At 40.1% G+C, this 24,536-nt stretch overlaps 2 protein-coding genes across 2 annotated transcripts; both read left to right on the top strand.

The window, feature by feature from the left end:
* Window positions 1–9,079: 9,079 nt before the first annotated feature.
* LOC131543650 (mucin-5AC) lies at window positions 9,080–11,149 on the top strand (the record flags this gene model as incomplete). The annotated part of the gene is made up of 3 exons (XM_058781213.1): window positions 9,080–9,668; window positions 10,218–10,771; window positions 10,940–11,149. Coding segments are annotated over 3 exons (1,353 nt in total), but the record flags the coding sequence as incomplete, so codon positions are not given.
* Window positions 11,150–18,455: 7,306 nt separating this feature from the next.
* LOC131543646 (mucin-2-like) lies at window positions 18,456–22,385 on the top strand. Its single transcript, XM_058781200.1, has 3 exons — window positions 18,456–19,490; window positions 22,098–22,156; window positions 22,317–22,385. Exons 1-3 carry the CDS (start codon window positions 18,518–18,520, stop codon window positions 22,383–22,385), a joined length of 1,101 nt encoding a protein of 366 aa, XP_058637183.1. The 5' UTR covers window positions 18,456–18,517.
* Window positions 22,386–24,536: the final 2,151 nt, after the last annotated feature.

Genomic DNA, 24,536 nt, shown 5'->3' with positions numbered 1-24,536 from the left:
AAGTTGCCTGCTAGAAGTTTCTTCTTATGAATTTAGTCTGTCTCAACTGCTTTTCTTCACGTAATCCCCGGCAGGCATGGTGAAACCAGATCTTTGTGTGAACCACAACTGCCATTTGTAGAACTCCTTGTTATTGAACAATTTCAATAATTTCACAATAATTTCAAAGGGAGTGTTTGGAAATCCAAAACTGATGTTTCCTATCGTGGCCCACTAAGCAAAAAGTAATTTTTGTGCAATATACAGTATATGTTCTATGTGTGTATATTTGTACATTTAGTGTGATTTAGAATAATGTGATGAATACATGATTGATTTGCTTATGTGTTTGCTAAAATATGCAGACGTGGCTAAAGTCTCTGGGCAACTACTAGAAGCTCTATCCTTCCATGCATTTTCAGATAACTTTCAAATGTTTCTCAAATCTGTGTTACATTTTCTGAAGAGCTTGAGAGTGATTTTTTTAATTTTTCTCTAATAAATGTGATTTCGCCAAGGAAGACATGTTCCTGGATCAACATCTTTTGTTGATCCTGGATCAACATTACTGTCCAAAAATACAGACTTAACCCAATCCCTACCCCTAAGCCTAACCCTACCCATAATTTATCCCTAAAATCAAAGGGAAATGATGATTGAATAACAATGTAGAAGCACTTAACTCCGGTAGTAAGGCTAAAATGGACATTTCCTGTAAACTTATCCCTCGATTCTGATTGGTTGATTTGAATGTTGTTCCAGGATCAACATGGATGTTGATCCAGGAACATGTTGCACTTGGTGAAATCACATTTACCCCCTGGGGATCTGTATACAATGATCGAACTAAAAACAGAAGAGATCATTTTACATATCTCATGGTATCATGTTAAGCACAAGCACTTCATATGAATTAATCTTGCATTGTGAACTCTGAATGAAGCCAAGTATGCCACTGTAAACCGTTTCAATGACATGCATTTTAGGTGACCTATGTGACGTCTGCAGGCAGTTTGGTTCATTTAGTCTTGCATGCTTCCTTTGCCAGGTCCCCAGTAAATAACACCATTGTGACTAATTGCCAAACTTCATAAGAGAGTGACACCTAAGCACTGAGAAAGTCTCTCTTTGTGACTTTGGGTTTTTGTTTATTTTATTCCAACTATGGGTGGAGACAGCTTCATGTTTATGTTGTGCATGACATTTGCTTGCAATGTCACCTTCAAAACTTGTAAGGTTTTGGTCCGCAATCCCCACACCTCCATCCATGTCACAAAATGAAGTTACAAGCATAATATAGTGTAACTGGCAAATTTCCTTTTTTTTTAAATTTAATTTTTTTAAGAATAACACATTTTACTATTTGGTCAATTTTATTGTTACCTGCTCTAACAGGTACTAAAATAGGATTTGGACTCATTGGCATGCAGCCTGTCTAGTTGGACGCCTGAGCCGTGTGTCATCTTTTTAAAGCCTAGTTGAAAGCACTCTGCTGTTTCTGATATGCTGATTAAAAATACAAGTATCCTGCTTGTCAAGTTTTAGATAGTTTCTTGTTATTTTAAATAATGGCAGCAGCAATAATACAATTGAACTAAACTTCCTGAAAGGAATGACAATGCTTTCAAAAGAACCATTTAAATGCGTCACGAGCATGGCAGGATATGACGAGACTGTATAATTGTTTGCTGTGTGGGATGTGTTGGTATGTGTTGTCCTGAGGGAACCTGAGCTCTTTAGATTCTAGATTTTTTGTAAAAAAATTTTATGGGCTCTATTGTCCATCTTGAATTGTGTTTAAAAACTTTTTCACTCTTTTTCAGTGGTGTTACAGAGAGTCAATGCAGCTGCATTCTCATTTTGTTAACAATCTTAATGAACCTCTTCAGTGTGCTAAAACTGATCACCTTCGCTCTTAAAAATATTTTTTTGGCATCTGTGGTTCCATGAAGAACCGTTAATGCCCAGGGAACCTTTCCATTGCACAAAAGGTTCTTTATAGTGTAAAACAGTTGTTTAGACTAAAAACTCACTTTGGAACCTTTATTTTTATGATTGTCGTTTCCTCTTTTTTTTGCCATAGTGCATTTTCTTTGCTTCCCCTCTATATCTGCACTCATTTAGTTAAGTCTCTGAATTTTGACTTTCATTGTAACATGATCACTTTTATTATCCCACAATTGCTGATGGTGTTGTTGAATACATGGACCCTCTTTCGACTGTTGAGCCTTTCAAAATGAGCATCATGCAGATTCAACAGATTTTGCATGATGCTTATTAGCCACACCAAACACGATTATTCATTTGCATTAGGATGAAGCTCTGAGGTGGAGAACAAGAGGTACACGACATCAAACCCAATTTTCCTTTTTGTATTTTGGTGTGACATTTAAAATATGCTACTTCTTGCTATTATACTCTAAAAGATGTTTCAGCATTCCTATGTAGAAAAGGGTGCGTTGGCTATGTAAAGAAAATGCATTGATTTCTTAAGTGGAAAATCGTATGTCTGATTATCCTCGTAAATGGTTATGAGCTCAATCTGTAATGAAGTAAACAATCCCATTGGAAAGGCAGATTAAATATGGGGTTTCGAGAAGAACCACTTACAGCTTCAAATGCAGAGGAAGCAAATAAGCATTGTGGTGAATTTTTATTGCTAAATTAAATTGTTATGAATATAATTATTGCTGACATCATAATGGATATACTGTATTTATATTTTCAGGAAATAACCCTATGAACAAAATTTGTCTTTATTATGCAATTATTTATGCAAATGATTTAGCCTGGAGGTGGGCCGACTAATACACACAATGAAATGCAGTTTCATTTATGTGTAATTCTGTCACACCCATGTAGGATTTAAAACACTGTCATGTGACATAAGAACCCGGCACAAGCATGATACACGGTGGATGAACCCTGGTCATTTTGTACCCATATTTATTCATTCATTCATTCCCGCACAATGTTAATGTACGAAAACATATTAGTGTAAATTTGCACCCACCAATAGCAACCACTCTCCTTTTACCATTCCCGTATCACATTTAGATGCAGTTATTCACAATACATATTAACACTGCACAACCATTCAATAAAATAACAATTAATACATATAAAATGCATACATATAAATAAATAAATAAATATATATATATAAATAAAATAACTTCAAAAATCAGTCGCATCATCAGAAAACCAGTACATAAACCAGTACAGTCATATCAATTAAATAATTTTCTTTGCTGCTGTCAATCCAGAGAATAACAATGAAAAATCAAAGGCTGAGTTATCGTGTACAAGCAGAAGTTTAGGGCAGCATGGTATATCAATCTCAAAAATATCCTTTAAAATTAAAGTGCCAAAGGAGCCTCTGGAAAATAAATTACAATTAAAAGTTTCATTAAACATTTCCCATGCAAATGAATTAATTGGTAGTTAAGGCTTCTGTGAGAAGTCTTAGATTAGCTGTTGCTCCCACATTTGTGATAATGTATGCATCAAATTTTAAATTAGCATAAGGGCAATGAGCTGCAAATCATTACTTTAAATTGTCAGACAAATTATTCTGAGGTTTCCTGAATATCAGTATTATGGATTGATTTCCTATTGTCAGAAGGAACTGTAAAAGAATATGATATCCAATGCATCTGATGATTGCAATATTGATAACATAAAGACTGTTACAATATTATTTGTAGACATTAATAATGTTAAAATCAGTAAAGTTATGAATTATTCATTCTAAACCTATAATCATTCTCAGAGAATTTTCATCTTTTGAATTCATTTTTAACAAGTATAACAATTTCTTTGCATTGCAGATCCACAATGTGTAAGAATGGAAATGTAGCACTGACAAAGAGGTACAATAAAATGTATTGTATTATAATAATATTGAATTTGTCTGTCAAAGCCTACTGGATCTTGTCAAAATGCAAACATTTACTCTCGCACGCTCTGATGTTTTGTGACATTTGCTTCAGATCCTCACCCCGGAACCTGCTCTGGAGCAAGATAAGTACACAGAAGAGGTTGCTATTATTACTAGCACACCCTGATAATTAACCTGGTTAAGGTTAACATCTACAGATATGTAAAAATGTATGTAACACGTACACACGCACACACACACACACACAGAGAGAGAGAGAGAGAGAGAGAGAGACTTATTGGACAGCATATACAGTATATTAGACAATACAGTACCAGTTCCATTATATTTTACTATTTAATATAAAACATCTCTCCTAAGTCTGGTTTCATATCATGTCCACAGCATCCCTTTGCAGTTTCAGAAAGTACAAAATGGTGGGTGGTTCACAGTAACACCCACCACACCCATCTATTCACTTCTAAGACTTGATTGTAATGGCAAGAATGACAGCTACTTGACTTTACTTTATAACAAAGTGACACTTAAAACAAAATGACTTGAAGACTAAACTTTATACTTAACACTTTTTATGACGTACTCTAAAGCTGCTTATTACTTGCTATTCAGCAGTTTAATTTAAATACCTGTTTATATTCAATACCTATATTCAGAAAATGCCATTTCTGATTTTAAAAATATTTGATTTGTTCAAATGTAATATTTTATTTCTTTCTACATCTCTAAATATTGGATTTCCACTTAAAATCATTCAAAATGTTTCTAAATATTTAAATTTTTTATGTTTTTAATTCAATTTAAACTCATAATTGTGAAAAATTACACAATATGAACAAACAAGTAAACTTATTTTTGATCATACCTACATGAATATATGGACAAACTGAATTACAGAGTACCTGTGCAGTATATACACTATTTTTCTAACTGTAAGGCCTGATATATAAAGCAATAAATCAATTTCAAAAGATCCATGTGAGAAATTTTCCCAGAAGCAGTGAATGTGAAGAATGCTTTTGGTTAACCAGGTGTCTCTTGACATCTTGCAAGTAACAAGCATGAATATTTGACGTAGGAAAAATAAACACGCATATGAAAACATGCATCTACATTCTTACCAGACATGAATCTAAGTCTTCCAGTTTTATATTTGTTTCAATTGCAAATTATTGTTTTATTCAAGGAAAACTAAATATGCATGTAATTGGTACAATATTAATAAAAAAAGAATAAACCATTTATTATTTAAAGCATTATTTATTAACATATGACTATTTTGTTTTAAACACATATGAAATAACTATAATCTTGTGAATCAATCATGCAAACAGAAAGATAAGCTTCTAACATCACAAAGAATATAATTATTTCAGCAAAAACAACAACAACAGCAAGTTTATAATTACTCTATAAAAGTAATCTCAAGGCTCCATAAGAAAATACTCTATAAAATTCTATATCGTATATTGTCACACTTAGATTTGATCATAAACCTTGTGAAGACAGGGTTATCAAGTCGTTTAACAACCTCTATTTATAAACCTGGCAAACCTTCCTTTAGCATCATCATCACAGCTGTAATAAATTGGTCTGGAGAGAAAGAGAGAGAGAAACCATGGTGTTGACAGACACAGTAATACAACAAATCAAAGCCCCTGCCAAGCAGCATTCCAGTGTTTATTTATGCATTTCAATAAAGGAGAAAAAGCTAACCACGTCATGCAGTCTATTTAAGGCAGTATTGCTACAGGTGAGTAAAGAAAATTGCTGAAACTTGAGCAAAGGATAACTAGTCCTTGAAGCAGTTGAACCAACAGTGGATTACCTAACTTTTTTAGGATTTTTATTTCACAGTTCAGTGAAAGATATTTGCTCAAGGATAAGGTAAGGACATTATATAACTATATTTTTTATTAAGGATGTTTGTGTTAATTAGGATAACAAAAAATGCATTAATTTCCAAAAATGGATTTGTAGTAAATTATTGGTAGCACAAATCTGTAGTATGTGTACTGGTACTAAATGTATTTTGTGAGATATTCAAGTTAATTTCTTCAGTTTACACATGGTCTTGATTTAAAAAAATAAATAAAAATAAAACAGTTTTAACTGATACTCTAACTTTATTTATGGCAATGGGTAATATTATTTTATCAGATAACAGAGAGTTGTCTGAATTGACACCTCTATGGACTGCAGTTATAATTTATTTAATCATTGGTCCCACTTTATATTAGGTGGCCTTAACTACTATGTACTTACAATTAAATTAATCATTTGATACAGTGCACTTATTGTGTACATACATGTTTTTAAATTGTAATTATATTTAAAAAAGAATACCTGCATGCGATTATATCTGTAATTAATTTCTGTAATTACATTTGCATATGCAAAATAAAACATATTTTTGATAGACCTTTTTGGTCTGAATGTATTTTTCCAGTATGCAGACAACATCGGCTACCTGTTTAAATACACTGTTGACCCATCCCGTACACCTTACATCAAACCTGTTCCTAACCTCATCCGTATCCCACTTCAATAGCAGCAAAAGTATTTTGCAATACAATATGAACACAATAAGTACATTGTGCTTTTTTTTTTTTTTTTTTTTCATGTAAGTACATAGTAGTTAAGGCCACCTAATATAAAATGGGACCTATTAGTTATTTAAATTTTGCTGTTTTACACAACCATCACCAATTTTAAAGTTTTTTTGAGGAGTAGAGCTTGTGTGTTTGCATTTGTGTGTTTCAACTAATACAGTAGATGGCTAATTTCATGTTTTATTGTATTTTATGTGTTTTATTTTTTCCTTTGATTAAGCAAAATATATGTGTGTATATTTTTTTTTAAAGTGATCTATTGCTTACTTTACAGATACTTTTCTTCACCACTTGACACTTTCCATGATGGAGTGGAGAGCTTTTGTTATAATATGGATTTTTATCTGTAAGTCATTCAACTTCACAGCAATAAGTATTTCTTTTTTTGTATTTATTAGAAAAAAAGACACCTACAAGCAAAATTAATTGAAAGGGTGGGTCTAAGACACTTGTGGAGAACATGTCTTTAAATTGACAAATCTGAAGTTAGAGATACTGAGGAAAGAGTAGTGAGGCTGAATAGTTCTGATGATATTCTTTACTTGAGGCGCCCTCTATCATTGGAAATGTATATCCTTTTTGTCCTGGTGTCCATGTTAACTGATATTGTAAATACTATATTGCCACCTTGTGGTTGATTCTCGTGAAATAAGGTATACAGTTTGTGTAGGGGCTAAAAAATATTGACATTAATAGAACTGTTTCATAGATATTCATAGTTAAAATATATCTTTTATTTTTTTTTTAGTTGGTGCAGCAGAAACATCTACAACAACAGAGACTTCCACAATCACAACAACTGCACCTGAAACATCTATAACAACAGAAACCTCCACAATCACAACAACTGCACCTGAAACATCCACCAATAGTGCAGCAGAAACATTTACAACAACAGAGACTTCCACAATCACAACAACTGCACCTGAAACAACCACCACTACTGCAGCAGAAATATCTAAAACAACAGAGACCTCCACAATCACAACAACTGCACCTGAAACATCCACCACTAGTGCAGCAGAAACATCTACAACAACAGAAACCTCCACAATCACAACAACTGCACCTGAAACAACCACCACTACTGCAGCAGAAATATCTAAAACAACAGAGACCTCCACAATCACAACAACTGGACCTGAAATATCAACCACTAGTGCAGCAGAAACATCTACAACAACAGAGACCTCCACAATCACAACAACTGCACCTGAAATATCCACCACTAGTGCAGCAGAAATATCTACAACAACAGAGACCTCCACAATCACAACAACTGGACCTGAAATATCAACCACTAGTGCAGCAGAAACATCTACAACAACAGAGACCTTCACAATCACAACAACTGCACCTGAAACATCTACCACTAATGCAGCAGAAACATCTACAACAACAGAAACCTCCACAATCACAACAACTGCTCCTGAAACATCTACCACTAATGCAGCAGAAACATCTACAACAACAGAAACCTCCACAATCACAACAACTGCACCTGAAACATCCACCACTAGTGCAGCAGAAATATCTACAACAACAACAGAGACTTCCACAATCACAACAACTGCTCCTGAAACATCAACCACTAGTGCAACAGAAACATCTACAACAACAGAGACCTCCACAATCACAACAACTGCACCGGAAACATCCACCACTAGTGCAGCAGAAACATCTACAACAACAGAGACCTCCACAATCACAACAACTGCACCTGAAACATCCACCACTAGTGCAGCAGAAACATCTACAACAACAGAAACCTCCACAATCACAACAACTGCTCCTGAAACATCCCCTACCTCTGGAGTAGAAACATCTACAACAACAGATACTTCAACAATCACAACAACTGCTCCTGAAACATCCACCACTACTGAAGCAGAAACATCTACAACAACAGAGAGTTCCACAGTCACAACAACTGCTCCCGAAACATCCACCACTAGTGCAGCAGAAATATCTACAACAACAGAGATCTCCACAATCACCACAACTGCTCCGGAAACATCCACCACTAGTGCTGCAGAAACATCTACAACAACAGAGACCTCCACAATCACAACAACTGCTCCTGAAACATCCACCACTAGTGCTGCAGAAACATCTACAACAACAGAGACCTCCACAATCACAACAACTGCACCTGAAACATCCACCACTAGTGCAGCAGAAACATCTACAACAACAACAGAGACCTCCACAATCACAACAACTGCTCCTGAAACATCCACCACTAGTGCAGCAGAAACATCTACAACAACAGATACTTCAACAATCACAACAACTGCACCTGAAACATCCACCACTACTGCAGCAGAAACATCAACAACAACAGAGACCTCCACAATCACAACAACTGCACCTGAAACGTCCACCACTACTGCAGCAGAAACATCTACAACAACAGAGACCTCCACAATCACAACAACTGCACCTGAAACATCCACCACTAGTGCAGCAGAAACATCTACAACAACAGATACTTCAACAATCACAACAACTGCACCTGAAACATCCACCACTACTGCAGCAGAAACATCAACAACAACAGAGACCTCCAATCACAACAACTGCACCTGAAACATCCACCACTACTGCAGCAGAAACATCAACAACAACAGAGACCTCCACAATCACAACAACTGCACCTGAAACGTCCACCACTACTGGAGCAGAAACATCTACAACAACAGAGACCTCCGCAATCACAACAACTGCACCTGAAACATCCACCACTAGTGCAGCAGAAACATCTACAACAACAGATACTTCAACAATCACAACAACTGCACCTGAAACATCCACCACTACTGCAGCAGAAACATCAACAACAACAGAGACCTCCACAATCACAACAACTGCACCTGAAACATCCACCACTAGTGCAGCAGAAACATCTACAACAACAGAGATCTCCACAATCACCACAACTGCTCCGGAAACATCCACCACTAGTGCAGCAGAAACATCTACAACAACAGAGACCTCCACAATCACAACAACTGCTCCTGAAACATCCACCACTAGTGCAGCAGAAACATCTACAACAACAGATACTTCAACAATCACAACAACTGCACCTGAAACATCCACCACAACTGCAACAGAAACATCAACAACAACAGAGACCTCCACAATCACAACAACTGCACCTGAAACATCAACCACTAGTGCAGCAGAAACATCTACAACAACAGAGACCTCCACAATCACAACAACTGCACCTGAAACATCCACCACTAGTGCAGCAGAAACATCTACAACAACAGAAACCTCCACAATCTCAGCAACTGCACCTGAAACATCCACCACTAGTGCAGCAGAAACATCTACAACAACAGGAACCTCCACAATCACAACAACTGCTCCTGAAACATCCACCACTAGTGCAGCAGAAACATCTACAACAACAGATACTTCAACAATCACAACAACTGCACCTGAAACATCCACCACAACTGCAGCAGAAACATCAACAACAACAGAGACCTCCACAATCACAACAACTGCACCTGAAACATCAACCACTAGTGCAGCAGAAACATCTACAACAACAGAGACCTCCACAATCACAACAACTGCACCTGAAACATCCACCACTAGTGCAGCAGAAACATCTACAACAACAGAAACCTCCACAATCTCAGCAACTGCACCTGAAACATCCACCACTAGTGCAGCAGAAACATCTACAACAACAGAAACCTCCACAATCACAGCAACTGCGCCTGAAACATCTACAACAACAGAAACCTCAACAATCACAACAACTGCACCTGAAACATCCACCACTAGTGCAGCAGAAACATCTACAACAACAGATACTTCAACAATCACAACAACTGCACCTGAAACATCCACCACAACTGCAGCAGAAACATCAACAACAGAGACCTCCACAATCACAACAACTGCACCTGAAACATCAACCACTAGTGCAGCAGAAACATCTACAACAACAGAGACCTCCACAATCACAACAACTGCACCTGAAACATCCACCACTGGTGCAGCAGAAACATCTACAACAACAGAAACCTCCACAATCACAGCAACTGCACCTGAAACATCCACCACTGGTGCAGCAGAAACATCTACAACAACAGAAACCTCCACAATCACAGCAACTGCGCCTGAAACATCTACAACAACAGAAACCTCAACAATCACAACAACTGCACCTGAAACATCCACCACTAGTGCAGCAGAAACATCTACAACAACAGAAACCTCCACAATCACAACAACTGCACCTGAAACATCCACCACTAGTGCAGCAGAAATATCTACAACAACAGAGACCTCCACAATCACAACAACTGGACCTGAAACATCCACCACTAGAGCAGCAGAAACATCTACAACAACAGAGACCTTCACAATCACAACAACTGCACCGAAACATCCACCACTACTGCAGCAGAAACATCTACAACAACAGAGACCTCCAACAATCACAACAACTGCACCTGAAACATCTACCACTAGTGCAGCAGAAACATCTACAACAACAGAGACCTCCACAATCACAACAACTGCACCTGAAACATCTACCACTAGTGCAGCAGAAACATCTACAACAACAGAAACCTCCACAATCACAACAACTGCTCCTGAAACATCCACCACTAGTGCAGCAGAAACATCTACAACAACAGAAACCTCCACAATCACAACAACTGTTCCTGAAACATCCACCACTGGTGCAGCAGAAACATCTACAACAACAGATACTTCAACAATCACAACAACTGCACCTGAAACATCCACCACAACTGCAGCAGAAACATCAACAACAACAGAGACCTCCACAATCACAACAACTGCACTGAAACATCCACCACTAGAGCAGCAGAAACATCTACAACAACAGAGACCTCCACAATCACAACAACTGCACCTGAAACATCCACCACTAGTGCAGCAGAAACATCTACAACAACAGAAACCTCCACAATCTCAGCAACTGCACCTGAAACATCCACCACTAGTGCAGCAGAAACATCTACAACAACAGAAACCTCCACAATCACAGCAACTGCGCCTGAAACATCTACAACAACAGAAACCTCCACAATCACAACAACTGCACCTGAAACATCCACCACTAGTGCAGCAGAAATATCTACAACAACAGAGACCTCCACAATCACAACAACTGGACCTGAAACATCCACCACTAGAGCAGCAGAATCATCTACAACAACAGAGACTTCCACAATCACAGCAACTGCACCTGAAACATCTACAACAACAGAAACCTCAACAATCACAACAACTGCACCTGAAACATCTACCACTAGTGCAGCAGAAACATCTACAACAACAGAGACCTCCACAATCACAACAACTGCACCTGAAACATCCACCACTAGTGCAGCAGAAATATCTACAACAACAGAGACCTCCACAATCACAACAACTGCACCTGAAACATCCACCACTACTGCAGCAGAAACATCTACAACAACAGATACTTCCACAATCACAGCAACTGCACCTGAAACATCCCCCACCTCTGGAGCAGAAACATCTACAACAACAGATACTTCAACAATCACAACAACTGCTCCTGAAACATCCACCACTAGTGCAGCAGAAACATCTACAAAAACAGAGACCTCCACAATCACAACAACTGCACCGGAAACATCCACCACAAGTGCAGCAGAAACATCTACAACAACAGAAACCTCCACAATCACAACAACTGCTCCTGAAACATCCCCCACCTCTGGAGCAGAAATATCTACAACAACAGATACATCAACAATCACAACAACTGCTCCTGAAACGTCCACCACTACTGCAGCAGAAACATCTACAACAACAGAGACCTCCACAATCACAACAACTGCACCAGAAACATCCACCACTAGTCCAGCAGAAACATCTACAACAACAGAGACCTCCACAATCACAACAACTGCTCTGGAAACATCCACCACTAGTGTAGCAGAAACATCTACAACAACAGAGACCTCCACAATCACAACAACTGCTCCGGAAACATCCACCACTAGTGTAGCAGAAACATCTACAACAACAACAGAGACTTCCACAATCACAACAACTGCTCCTGAAACATCAACCACTAGTGCAACAGAAACATCTACAACAACAGAGACCTCCACAATCACAACAACTGCACCGGAAACATCCACCACTAGTGCAGCAGAAACATCTACAATAACAGAGACCTCCACAAGCACAACAACTGCACCTGAAACATCCACCACTAGTGCAGCAGAAACATCTACAACAACAGAAACCTCCACAATCACAACAACTGCACCTGAAACATCCACCACTAGTGCAGCAGAAACATCTACAACAACAGAAACCGCCACAATCACAACAACTGCTCCTGAAACATCCCCTACCTCTGGAGCAGAAACATCTACAACAACAGATACTTCAACAATCACAACAACTGCTCCTGAAACATCCACCACTAGTGCAGCAGAAACATCTACAACAACAGAGACCTCCACAATCACAACAACTGCACCTGAAACGTCCACCACTACTGGAGCAGAAACATCTACAACAACAGAGACCTCCACAATCACAACAACTGCTCCGGAAACATCCACCACTAGTGCAGCAGAAACATCTACAACAACAGAGACCTCCACAATCACAACAACTGCTCTGGAAACATCCACCACTAGTGTAGCAGAAACATCTACAACAACAGAGACCTCCACAATCACAACAACTGCTCCGGAAACATCCACCACTAGTGCAGCAGAAACATCTACAACAACAGAGAACTACACAATCACAACAACTGCTCCGAAACATCCACCACTAGTGCAGCAGAAACATCTACAACAACAGAGACCTCCACAATCACAACAACTGCTCCGGAAACATCCACCACTAGTGTAGCAGAAACATCTACAACAACAACAGAGACTTCCACAATCACAACAACTGCTCCTGAAACATCAACCACTAGTGCAACAGAAACATCTACAACAACAGAGACCTCCACAATCACAACAACTGCACCGGAAACATCCACCACTAGTGCAGCAGAAACATCTACAACAACAGAGACCTCCACAATCACAACAACTGCACCTGAAACATCCACCACTAGTGCAGCAGAAACATCTACAACAACAGAAACCTCCACAATCACAACAACTGCTCCTGAAACATCCCCTACCTCTGCAGTAGAAACATCTACAACAACAGAGAGTTCCACAGTCACAACAACTGCTCCTGAAACATCCACCACTACTGAAGCAGAAACATCTACAACAACAGAGAGTTCCACAGTCACAACAACTGCTCCTGAAACATCCACCACTAGTGCAGCAGAAACATCTACAATAACAGAGACCTCCACAAGCACAACAACTGCACCTGAAACATCCACCACTAGTGCAGCAGAAACATCTACAACAACAGAAACCGCCACAATCACAACAACTGCACCTGAAACATCCACCACTAGTGCAGCAGAAACATCTACAACAACAGAAACCGCCACAATCACAACAACTGCTCCTGAAACATCCCCTACCTCTGGAGCAGAAACATCTACAACAACAGATACTTCAACAATCACAACAACTGCTCCTGAAACATCCACCACTAGTGCAGCAGAAACATCTACAACAACAGAGACCTCCACAATCACAACAACTGCACCTGAAACGTCCACCACTACTGGAGCAGAAACATCTACAACAACAGAGACCTCCACAATCACAACAACTGCTCCGGAAACATCCACCACTAGTGCAGCAGAAACATCTACAACAACAGAGACCTCCACAATCACAACAACTGCTCTGAAACATCCACCACTAGTGTAGCAGAAACATCTACAACAACAGAGACCTCCACAATCACAACAACTGCTGAAACATCCACCACTAGTGCAGCAGAAACATCTACAACAACAGAGAACTACACAATCACAACAACTGCTCCGGAAACATCCACCACTGGTGCAGCAGAAACATCTACAACAACAGAGACCTCCACAATCACAACAACTGCTCCGAAACATCCACCACTAGTGTAGCAGAAACATCTACAACAACAACAGAGACTTCCACAATCACAACAACTGCTCCTGAAACATCAACCACTAGTGCAACAGAAACATCTACAACAACAGAGACCTCCACAATCACAACAACTGCACGAAACATCCACCACTAGTGCAGCAGAAACATCTACAACAACAGAGACCTCCACAATCACAACAACTGCACCTGAAACATCCACCACTAGTGCAGCAGAAACATCTACAACAACAGAAACCTCCACAATCACAACAACTGCTCCTGAAACATCCCCTACCTCTGCAGTAGAAACATCTACAACAACAGAGAGTTCCACAGTCACAACAACTGCTCCTGAAACATCCACCACTACTGAAGCAGAAACATCTACAACAACAGAGAGTTCCACAGTCACAACAACTGCTCCTGAAACATCCACCACTAGTGCAGCAGAAACATCTACAACAACAGAGATCTCCACAATCACCACAACTGCTCCAGAAACATCCACCACTAGTGCAGCAGAAACATCTACAACAACAGAGACCTCCACAATCACAACAATTGCACCTGAAACGTCCACCACTACTGTAGCAGAAACATCTACAACAACAGAGATCTCCACAATCACCACAACTGCTCCTGAAACATCCACCACTAGTGCAGCAGAAACATCTACAACAACAGAGACCTCCACAATCACAACAACTGCACCTGAAACATCCACCACTAGTGCAGCAGAAACATCTACAACAACAGAAACCTCCACAATCACAACAACTGCTCCTGAAACATCCACCACTAGTGCAGCAGAAACATCTACAACAACAGATACTTCAACAATCACAACAACTGCACCTGAAACATCCACCACTACTGCAGCAGAAACATCAACAACAACAGAGACCTCCACAATCACAACAACTGCACCTGAAACGTCCACCACTACTGGAGCAGAAACATCTACAACAACAGAGACCTCCACAATCACAACAACTGCTCCAGAAACATCCACCACTAGTGTAGCAGAAACATCTACAACAACAGAGACCTCCACAATCACAACAACTGCTCCGAAACATCCACCACTAGTGTAGCAGAAACATCTACAACAACAGCGACATCCACAATCACAAAACTGCTCCTGAAACATCCCCCACTGCTGGAGCAGAAACATCTACAACAACAGATACTTCAACAATCACAACAACTGCTCCTGAAACATCCACCACTAGTGCAGCAGAAACATCTACAACAACAGAGACTTCAACAATCACAACAACTGCTCCTGAAACATCCCCCACTGCTGGAGCAGAAACATCTACAACAACAGAGACTTCAACAATCACAACAACTGCTCCTGAAACATCCACCACTACTTCAGCAGAAACATCTACAACAACAGAGACCTCCACAATCACAACAACTGCAGCAGAAACATCCACCACTAGTGCAGCAGAAACATCTACAACAACAGAGACCTCCACAATCACAACAACTGCTCCTGAAACACCTACAACAATGAAGCCTGTATATGAAGTGAAAATAAAACTGGTGTTCCGCTCTAAAGATACCTTTAACAATGAACTCAGTAATTCACAATCTCCTGCTTTCAAATACAGAGCTCAGCTTGTTAAGGATTTAGTGAGTTCAAACCCTCATACCGTATTTATTATCATTCTGTGTATAAACAGCAATTACATTTAATCAAAAATACTTGACATTTCTTATGGGTTTATAAGAGTGTATTCTAACTGTCTGCATTTTGTTTTAGCTTGAACGACTTTTCCAGAGATTTCGTTCCTTCTTAAAAGTCGTGGTACTACATTTCAGGTAAATACTTATATATTTCATTGCTGATGATTTTATTTACAATGCCTATGTTGGTTTGAAAGTGATAGATAACACATTCATGTGATTATTACAATTAGTGGTCAGGTGGGGATATAAAGAAATAATTCCAACATGACCATATTTCTAAAACATTTATTCCAGCCAGGGGTCGGTCATTACCACAGTGCATCTTGTTTTCAACTCAACACAGGATATCCCATCAGATGATAACATTACAGGTGCATTACGGAATGACACAGAAAGTCTCAGTGCCCTGAACGTAACTTCTTTCACTGTTAATGATACAGGTATGTTTGACAAAACCTAAAAGTAAAAAAAAAATTAAAATAAATCTTATATGTATAAGACAGTTTGCAGACCAGAAAAATAAAATTGAAGTATTAAATTACACCTGGATTTAGATTATTAAAGTCTCTTAAAGTTCTTCAAACATTTAGTTAATTGATGGTTTGGCATAAAAATTCTGCAAAAATCAATATGCATACAATTATTATTATTATTTTTAGTCATTGCTGTCACGAGTTTCACATGAACTGACTGAGCATTTTCTTACATCAGCAGTTACAACAGTAACAACTTCTACTGCTGAACCAACAACACAATACTCAACAGCCACAACAACTCCTGCTGGAACATCCACCACTAGTGCAGCAGAAACATATACAACAACAGAGACTTCCACAATCACAACTGCTCCTGAAACATCAACAACAACACATACTTCCACAATCACAACAACTGCTCCTGAAACATATACAACAACAGAGACTTCCACAATCACAACGACTGCTCCTGAAACATCCACCACTAGTGTAGCAGAAACATCTACAACAACAGAGACTTCCACAATCACAACGACTGCTCCTGAAACATATACAACAACAGAGACTTCCACAATCACAACAACTGCTCCTGAAACATATACAACAACAGAGACTTCCACAATCACAACGACTGCTCCTGAAACATCCACCACTAGTGTAGCAGAAACATCTACAACAACAGAGACTTCAACAATCACAACGACTGCTCCTGAAACATCCACCACTAGTGTAGCAGAAACATCTACAACAACAGAGACTTCAACAATCAGAACAACTGCCCCTAAAACATCCACCACTAGTGCAGCAGAAACATCTACAACAACAGAGACTTCCACAATCACAACGACTGCTGCTGAAACATCTACAACAACAGAGACTTCCACAATCACAATGACTGCTCCTGTAACATCCACCACTAGTGCAGCAGAAACATCTACAACAACAGAGACCTCAACAATCACAATAACTGCTCCTGAAACATCTACAACAGAGACTTCCACAATCACAACAACTGCACCTGAAACATCTACCACTAGTACAGCAGAAACATCAACAACAACAGAGACTTCCACAATCACAACAACTACTCCTGAACCATCCACCACTACTGCAGAAGAAACATCTACAACAACAGAGACTTCCACAATCACAACTGCCCCCAAAACATCCACCAATAGTGCAGCAGAAACATCTACAACAACAGAGACCTCCACAATCACAACAACTACTCCTGAAACATCCCCCACTACTGCAGCAGAAACATCTACAACAACAGAGACTTCCACCATCACAACTGCCCCTGAAACATCTACAACAACAGAGACTTCAACAATCACAACAACCGCCCCTGAAACATCCACCACTAGTGCAGCAGAAACATCTACAACAACAGAGACTTCCACCATCACAACTGCCCCTGAAACATCCACCACTACTGCCGCAGAAACATCTACAACAACAGAGACTTCAACAATCACAACAACCGCCCCTGAAACATCCACCACTAGTGCAGCAGAAACATCTACAACAACAGAGACTTCAACAATCACAACGACTGCTCCTGAAACATCCACCACTAGTGTAGCAGAAACATCTACAACAACAGAGACTTCAACAATCAGAACAACTGCCCCTAAAACATCCACCACTAGTGCAGCAGAAACATCTACAACAACAGAGACTTCAACAATCAGAACAACTGCCCCTAAAACATCCACCACTAGTGCAGCAGAAACATCTACAACAACAGAGACTTCCACAATCACAACGACTGCTGCTGAAACATCTACAACAACAGAGACTTCCACAATCACAATGACTGCTCCTGTAACATCCACCACTAGTGCAGCAGAAACATCTACAACAACAGAGACCTCAACAATCACAATAACTGCTCCTGAAACATCTACAACAGAGACTTCCACAATCACAACAACTGCACCTGAAACATCTACCACTAGTACAGCAGAAACATCAACAACAACAGAGACTTCCACAATCACAACAACTACTCCTGAACCATCCACCACTACTGCAGAAGAAACATCTACAACAACAGAGACTTCCACAATCACAACTGCCCCCAAAACATCCACCAATAGTGCAGCAGAAACATCTACAACAACAGAGACCTCCACAATCACAACAACTACTCCTGAAACATCCCCCACTACTGCAGCAGAAACATCTACAACAACAGAGACTTCCACCATCACAACTGCCCCTGAAACATCCACCACTACTGCCGCAGAAACATCTACAAAAACAGAGACTTCAACAATCACAACAACCGCCCCTGAAACATCCACCACTAGTGCAGCAGAAACATCTACAACAACAGAGACTTCCACCACCACAACTGCCCCTGAAACATCCACCACTACTGCCGCAGACACATCTACAACAACAGAGACTTCAACAATCACAACAACCGCCCCTGAAACATCCACCACTAGTGCAGCCGAAACATCTACAACAACAGAGACCTCAACAATCACAACAACTGCACCTGAAATATCTACAACAGAGACTTCCACAATCACAACAACTACTCCTGAAACATCCACCACTACTGCAGCAGAAACATCAACAACAACAGAGACTTCCACATTCACAACAACTGCACCTGAAACATCCACCACTAGTACAGCAGAAACATCAACAACAACAGAGACTTCCACAATCACAACAACTACTCCTGAACCATCCACCACTAGTGCAGCAGAAACATCAACAAAAACAGAGACTTCCACAACCACAACAACTGCCTCCGAAACATCCACCACTAGTGCAGCAGAAACATCTACAACAACAGAGACCTCCACAATCACAACAACTACTCCTGAACCATCCACCACTAGTGCAGCAGAAACATCAACAACAACAGAGACTTCCACAATCACAACAACTATTCCTGAACCATCCACCACTAGTACAGCAGAAACATCAACAACAACAGAGACCTCCACAATCACAACAACTACTCCTGAAACATCCACCACTACTGTAGCCGAAACATCTACAACAACAGAGACCTCAACAATCACAACAACTGCCCCTGAAACATCCACCACTAGTGCAGCAGAAACATCTACAACAACAGAGACTTCAACAATCACAACAACCGCCCCTGAAACATCCACCACTAGTGCAGCAGAAACATCTACAACAACAGAGACCTCCACAATCACAACAACTACTCCTGAAACATCCACCACTACTGCAGCAGAAACATCAACAACAACAGAGACTTCCACAATCACAACTGCCCCTGAAACATCCACCACTAGTGAAGCCGAAACATCTACAACAACAGAGACTTCAACAATCACAACAACTGCCCCTGAAACATCCACCACTACTGCAACAGAAACATCTACAACAACAGAGACTTCAACAATCACAACAACCGCCCCTGAAACATCCACCACTAGTGCAGCAGAAACATCTACAACAACAGAGACTTCAACAATCACAACAACCGCCCCTGAAACATCCACCACTAGTGCAGCAGAAACATCTACAACAACAGAGATCTCCACAATCACAATAACTTCACCTGAAACATCTACAACAACAGAGACCTCCACAATCACAACAACTGCTCCTGAAACATCCACCACTACTGCAGCAGAAACATCTACCACAACAGAGACTTCAACGATCACAACAACTGCCCCTGAAACATCCACCACTACTGCAGCAGAAACATCTACAACAACAGAGACTTCAACAATCACAACAACTGCCCCTGAAACATCCACCACTAGTGCAGCAGAAACATCTACAACAACAGAGACCTCCACAATCACAACAACTACTCCTGAAACATCCACCACTAGTGCAGCAGAAACATCTACAACAACAGAGACCTCCACAATCACAACAACTGCCCTGAAACATCCACCACTACTGCAGCAGAAACATCTACAACAACAGAGACCTCAACAATCACAACAACTGCCCTGAAACATCCACCACTAGTGCAGCAGAAACATCTACAACAACAGAGACTTCCACAATCACAACAACTGCCCTGAAACATCCACCACTACTGCAGCAGAAACATCTACAACAACAGAGACTTCCACAATCACAACAACTGCCCTGAAACATCCACCACTAGTGCAGCAGAAACATCTACAACAACAGAGACTTCCACAATCACAACAACTGCCCTGAAACATCCACCACTACTGCAGAAACATCTACAACAGAGACTTCAACAATCACAACAACTGCCCTGAAACATCCACCACTAGTGCAGCAGAAACATCTACAACAACAGAGACTTCCACAATCACAACAACTGCCCTGAAACATCCACCACTAGTGCAGCAGAAACATCAACAACAGAGACTTCCACAATCACAACTGCCCTGAAACATCCACCACTAGTGCAGCAGAAACATCTACAACAACAGAGACCTCAACAATCACAACAACTTCACCTGAAATATCTACAACAGAGACTTCCACAATCACAACAACCGCCCCTGAAACATCCACCACTAGTGCAGCAGAAACATCTACAACAACAGAGACCTCCACAATCACAATAACTTCACCTGAAACATCTACAACAACAGAGACCTCCACAATCACAACAACTGCCCCTGAAACATCCACCACTACTGCAGCAGAAACATCTACCACAACAGAGACTTCAACAATCACAACAACTGCCCCTGAAACATCCACCACTAGTGCAGCAGAAATATCTACAACAACAGAGACCTCTACAATCACAATAACTTCACCTGAAACATCTACAACAACAGAGACATCCACAATCACAACAACTGCTCCTGAAACATCCACCACTACTGCAACAGAAACATCTACCACAACAGAGACTTCAACAATCACAACAACTGCCCCTGAAACATCCACCACTACTGCAGCAGTAATATCTACAACAACAGAGACCTCAACAATCACAACAACTGCTCCTGAAACATCCACCACTACTGCAGCAGAAACATCTACAACAACAGAGACCTCCACAATCACAACAACTGCTCCTGAAACATCCACCACTACTGCAGCAGAAACATCTACAACAACAGAGACCTCCACAATCACAACAACTGCAGCAGAAACATCCACCACTAGTGCAGCAGAAATATCTACAACAGCGAAGCCTGAATATGAAGTTAAAATACAGCTGGTCTTCCGGTCTAAAGATTCATTTATAGATGACCTCAATGATTCACAGTCTACTGCTTTCAAATATAGAGCTCAGCTTGTTCAGGATTTAGTGAGTTGAAACCCACATACTTTATTCACCATGTAATTATTAAAAGAATAAGCACCAATTATGTTTAATCGTACATTCTTTAGATTTCTTATAGTTTTATAAGAGTTTATTGTAACTGTCTGTATTTTATTTCAGCTCAAAGTCCTTTTCAGGCAGTTTCGTTCCTTCCTAAGAGTCGTTGTTCTAAAGTTCAGGTAAATACTCTGTGGTAATACTCATTATTTTCAATACACTGCCTATGCGTATGTTTGAAACTGTAAGAGAAAACATATATGTGATTAAACCATTTATTGTCAACTGGGGATATAAAGAAATAATTCATTCATGACAGTATTTCTAAAACATTTATTCCAGCCAGGGGTCGGTCATTACCACATCAGAACTCGTTTTCAACTCTACACAGGATGTCCCATCAGCGGATGAAGCTGCAGATGCCTTACTAAATAACACAGAAACTCTTAATGACCTGAACATAACTTCTTTCACAATTAATGGTACAGGTATGTCTGACAAAATCAAAAGCAAAATGTTTAAACAAATCTTGTATTTTACATGTGTGAGACACCATACAGACTAGTAAAGTAGTAAGATTAGATATGCATGGATTAGATTAACTTGGGTCAGTAAAGATCATTTTTTCATAAGTACTCTGTAACAAAGAAATCAACAAAGAAATCAACAAATTTTGATAAACTTTGTAATCAACAAAGAAAATCTACATGTTTTCTTTTGTCGTTGCTTTTGTGAATGCCATCTAATCTGATAAGCATTTTCTTATCAATCAACAACAGTTTTCTCAGTAGCCACAACAACTGCTGCAACATCTACAACAACAGAGACTTCCACAGTCACTACAACTGCTCCTGAAATATCCACCACTACTGTAGCAGAAACATCTACATCAACAGAGACTTCCACAATCACAACAACTGCCCCTGAAACATCCACCACTACTGCAGCAGAAACATCTACAACAACAGAGACTTCCACAATTACAACAAGTGCTGCTGAAACATCCACCACTAGTGCAGCAGAAACATCTACAACAACAGAGACTTCCACAATCACAACGACTGCTCCTGAAACATCCACCACTAGTGCAGCAGAAACATCTACAACAACAGAGACCTCCACAATCACAACAACTGCTCCAGAATCATCCACCACTAGTGCAGCAGAAACATCTACAACAACAGAGACTTCCACAATCACAACAACTGCTGCTGAAACATCTACAGCAACAGAGACTTCCACAATCAGAACAACTGTTCCTGAAACATCTACAACAGAGACTTCAACAATCACAACTGCTCCTGAAGCATCCACCACTACTGCAGCAGAAACATCTACAACAACAGAAACCTCCACAATCATAATAACTGCTGCTGAGACATCAACCACTACTGCAGCAGAAACATCTACAACAACAGAGACCTCCACAATCGCAACAACTGCTCCTGAAACATCCACCACTACTGCAGCAGAAACATCTACAACAACAGAAACCTCCACAATCACAACGACTGCCCCTGAGACATCCACCACTAGTGGAGCAGAAACATCTACAACAACAGAGACTTCCACAATCACAACAACTGCTCCTGAAACATCCACCACTACTGCAGCAGAAACATCTACAACAACAGAAACCTCCACAATCATAACAACTGCTGCTGAGACATCCACCACTACTGCAGCAGAAACATCTACAACAACAGAGACCTCCACAATCGCAACGACTGTTCCTGAAACATTAACAACAACAGAGACTTCCACAATCACAACGGCTGCTCCTGAAACATCCACCACTAGTGCAGCAGAAACATCTACAACAACAGAGACTTCCACAATCACAACAACTGTTCCTGAAACATTAACAACAACAGAGACTTCCACAATCACAACGGCTGCTCCTGAAACATCCACCACTGCAGCAGAAACATCTACAACAACAGAGACCTCCACAATCACAACAACTGTTCCTGAAACATTAACAACAACAGAGACTTCCACAATCACAACTGCTCCTGAAACATCCACCACTAGTGCAGCAGAAACATCTACAACAACAGAGATTTCCACAATCACAACAACTGCTCCTGAGACATCCACCACTACTGCAGCAGAAACATCTACAACAACAGAGACCTCCACAATCGCAACGACTGCTCCTGAAACATCCACCACTAGTGCAGCAGAAACATCTACAACAACAGAGACTTCCACAATCACAACAACTGCTGCTGAGACATCCACCACTACTGCAGCAGAAACATCTACAACAACAGAGACCTCCACAATCGCAACGACTGCTCCTGAAACATCCACCACAAGTGCAGCAGAAACATCTACAACAACAGAGACTTCCACAATCACAACAACTGCTCCTGAGACATCCACCACTACTGCAGCAGAAACATCTACAACAACAGAGACCTCCACAATCACAACAACTGTTCCTGAAACATTAACAACAACAGAGACTTCCACAATCACAACAACTGCTCCTGAGACATCCACCACTACTGCAGCAGAAACATCTACAACAACAGAGACTTCCACAATCACAACAAC

The sequence above is a fragment of the Onychostoma macrolepis genome, chromosome 01 (assembly GCF_012432095.1).
Source record: "Onychostoma macrolepis isolate SWU-2019 chromosome 01, ASM1243209v1, whole genome shotgun sequence".
NCBI lineage: Eukaryota > Metazoa > Chordata > Actinopteri > Cypriniformes > Cyprinidae > Onychostoma > Onychostoma macrolepis.
Note: the sequence above shows the minus strand (reverse complement) of the source record. Positions and strands in the feature narration are given on the sequence as shown.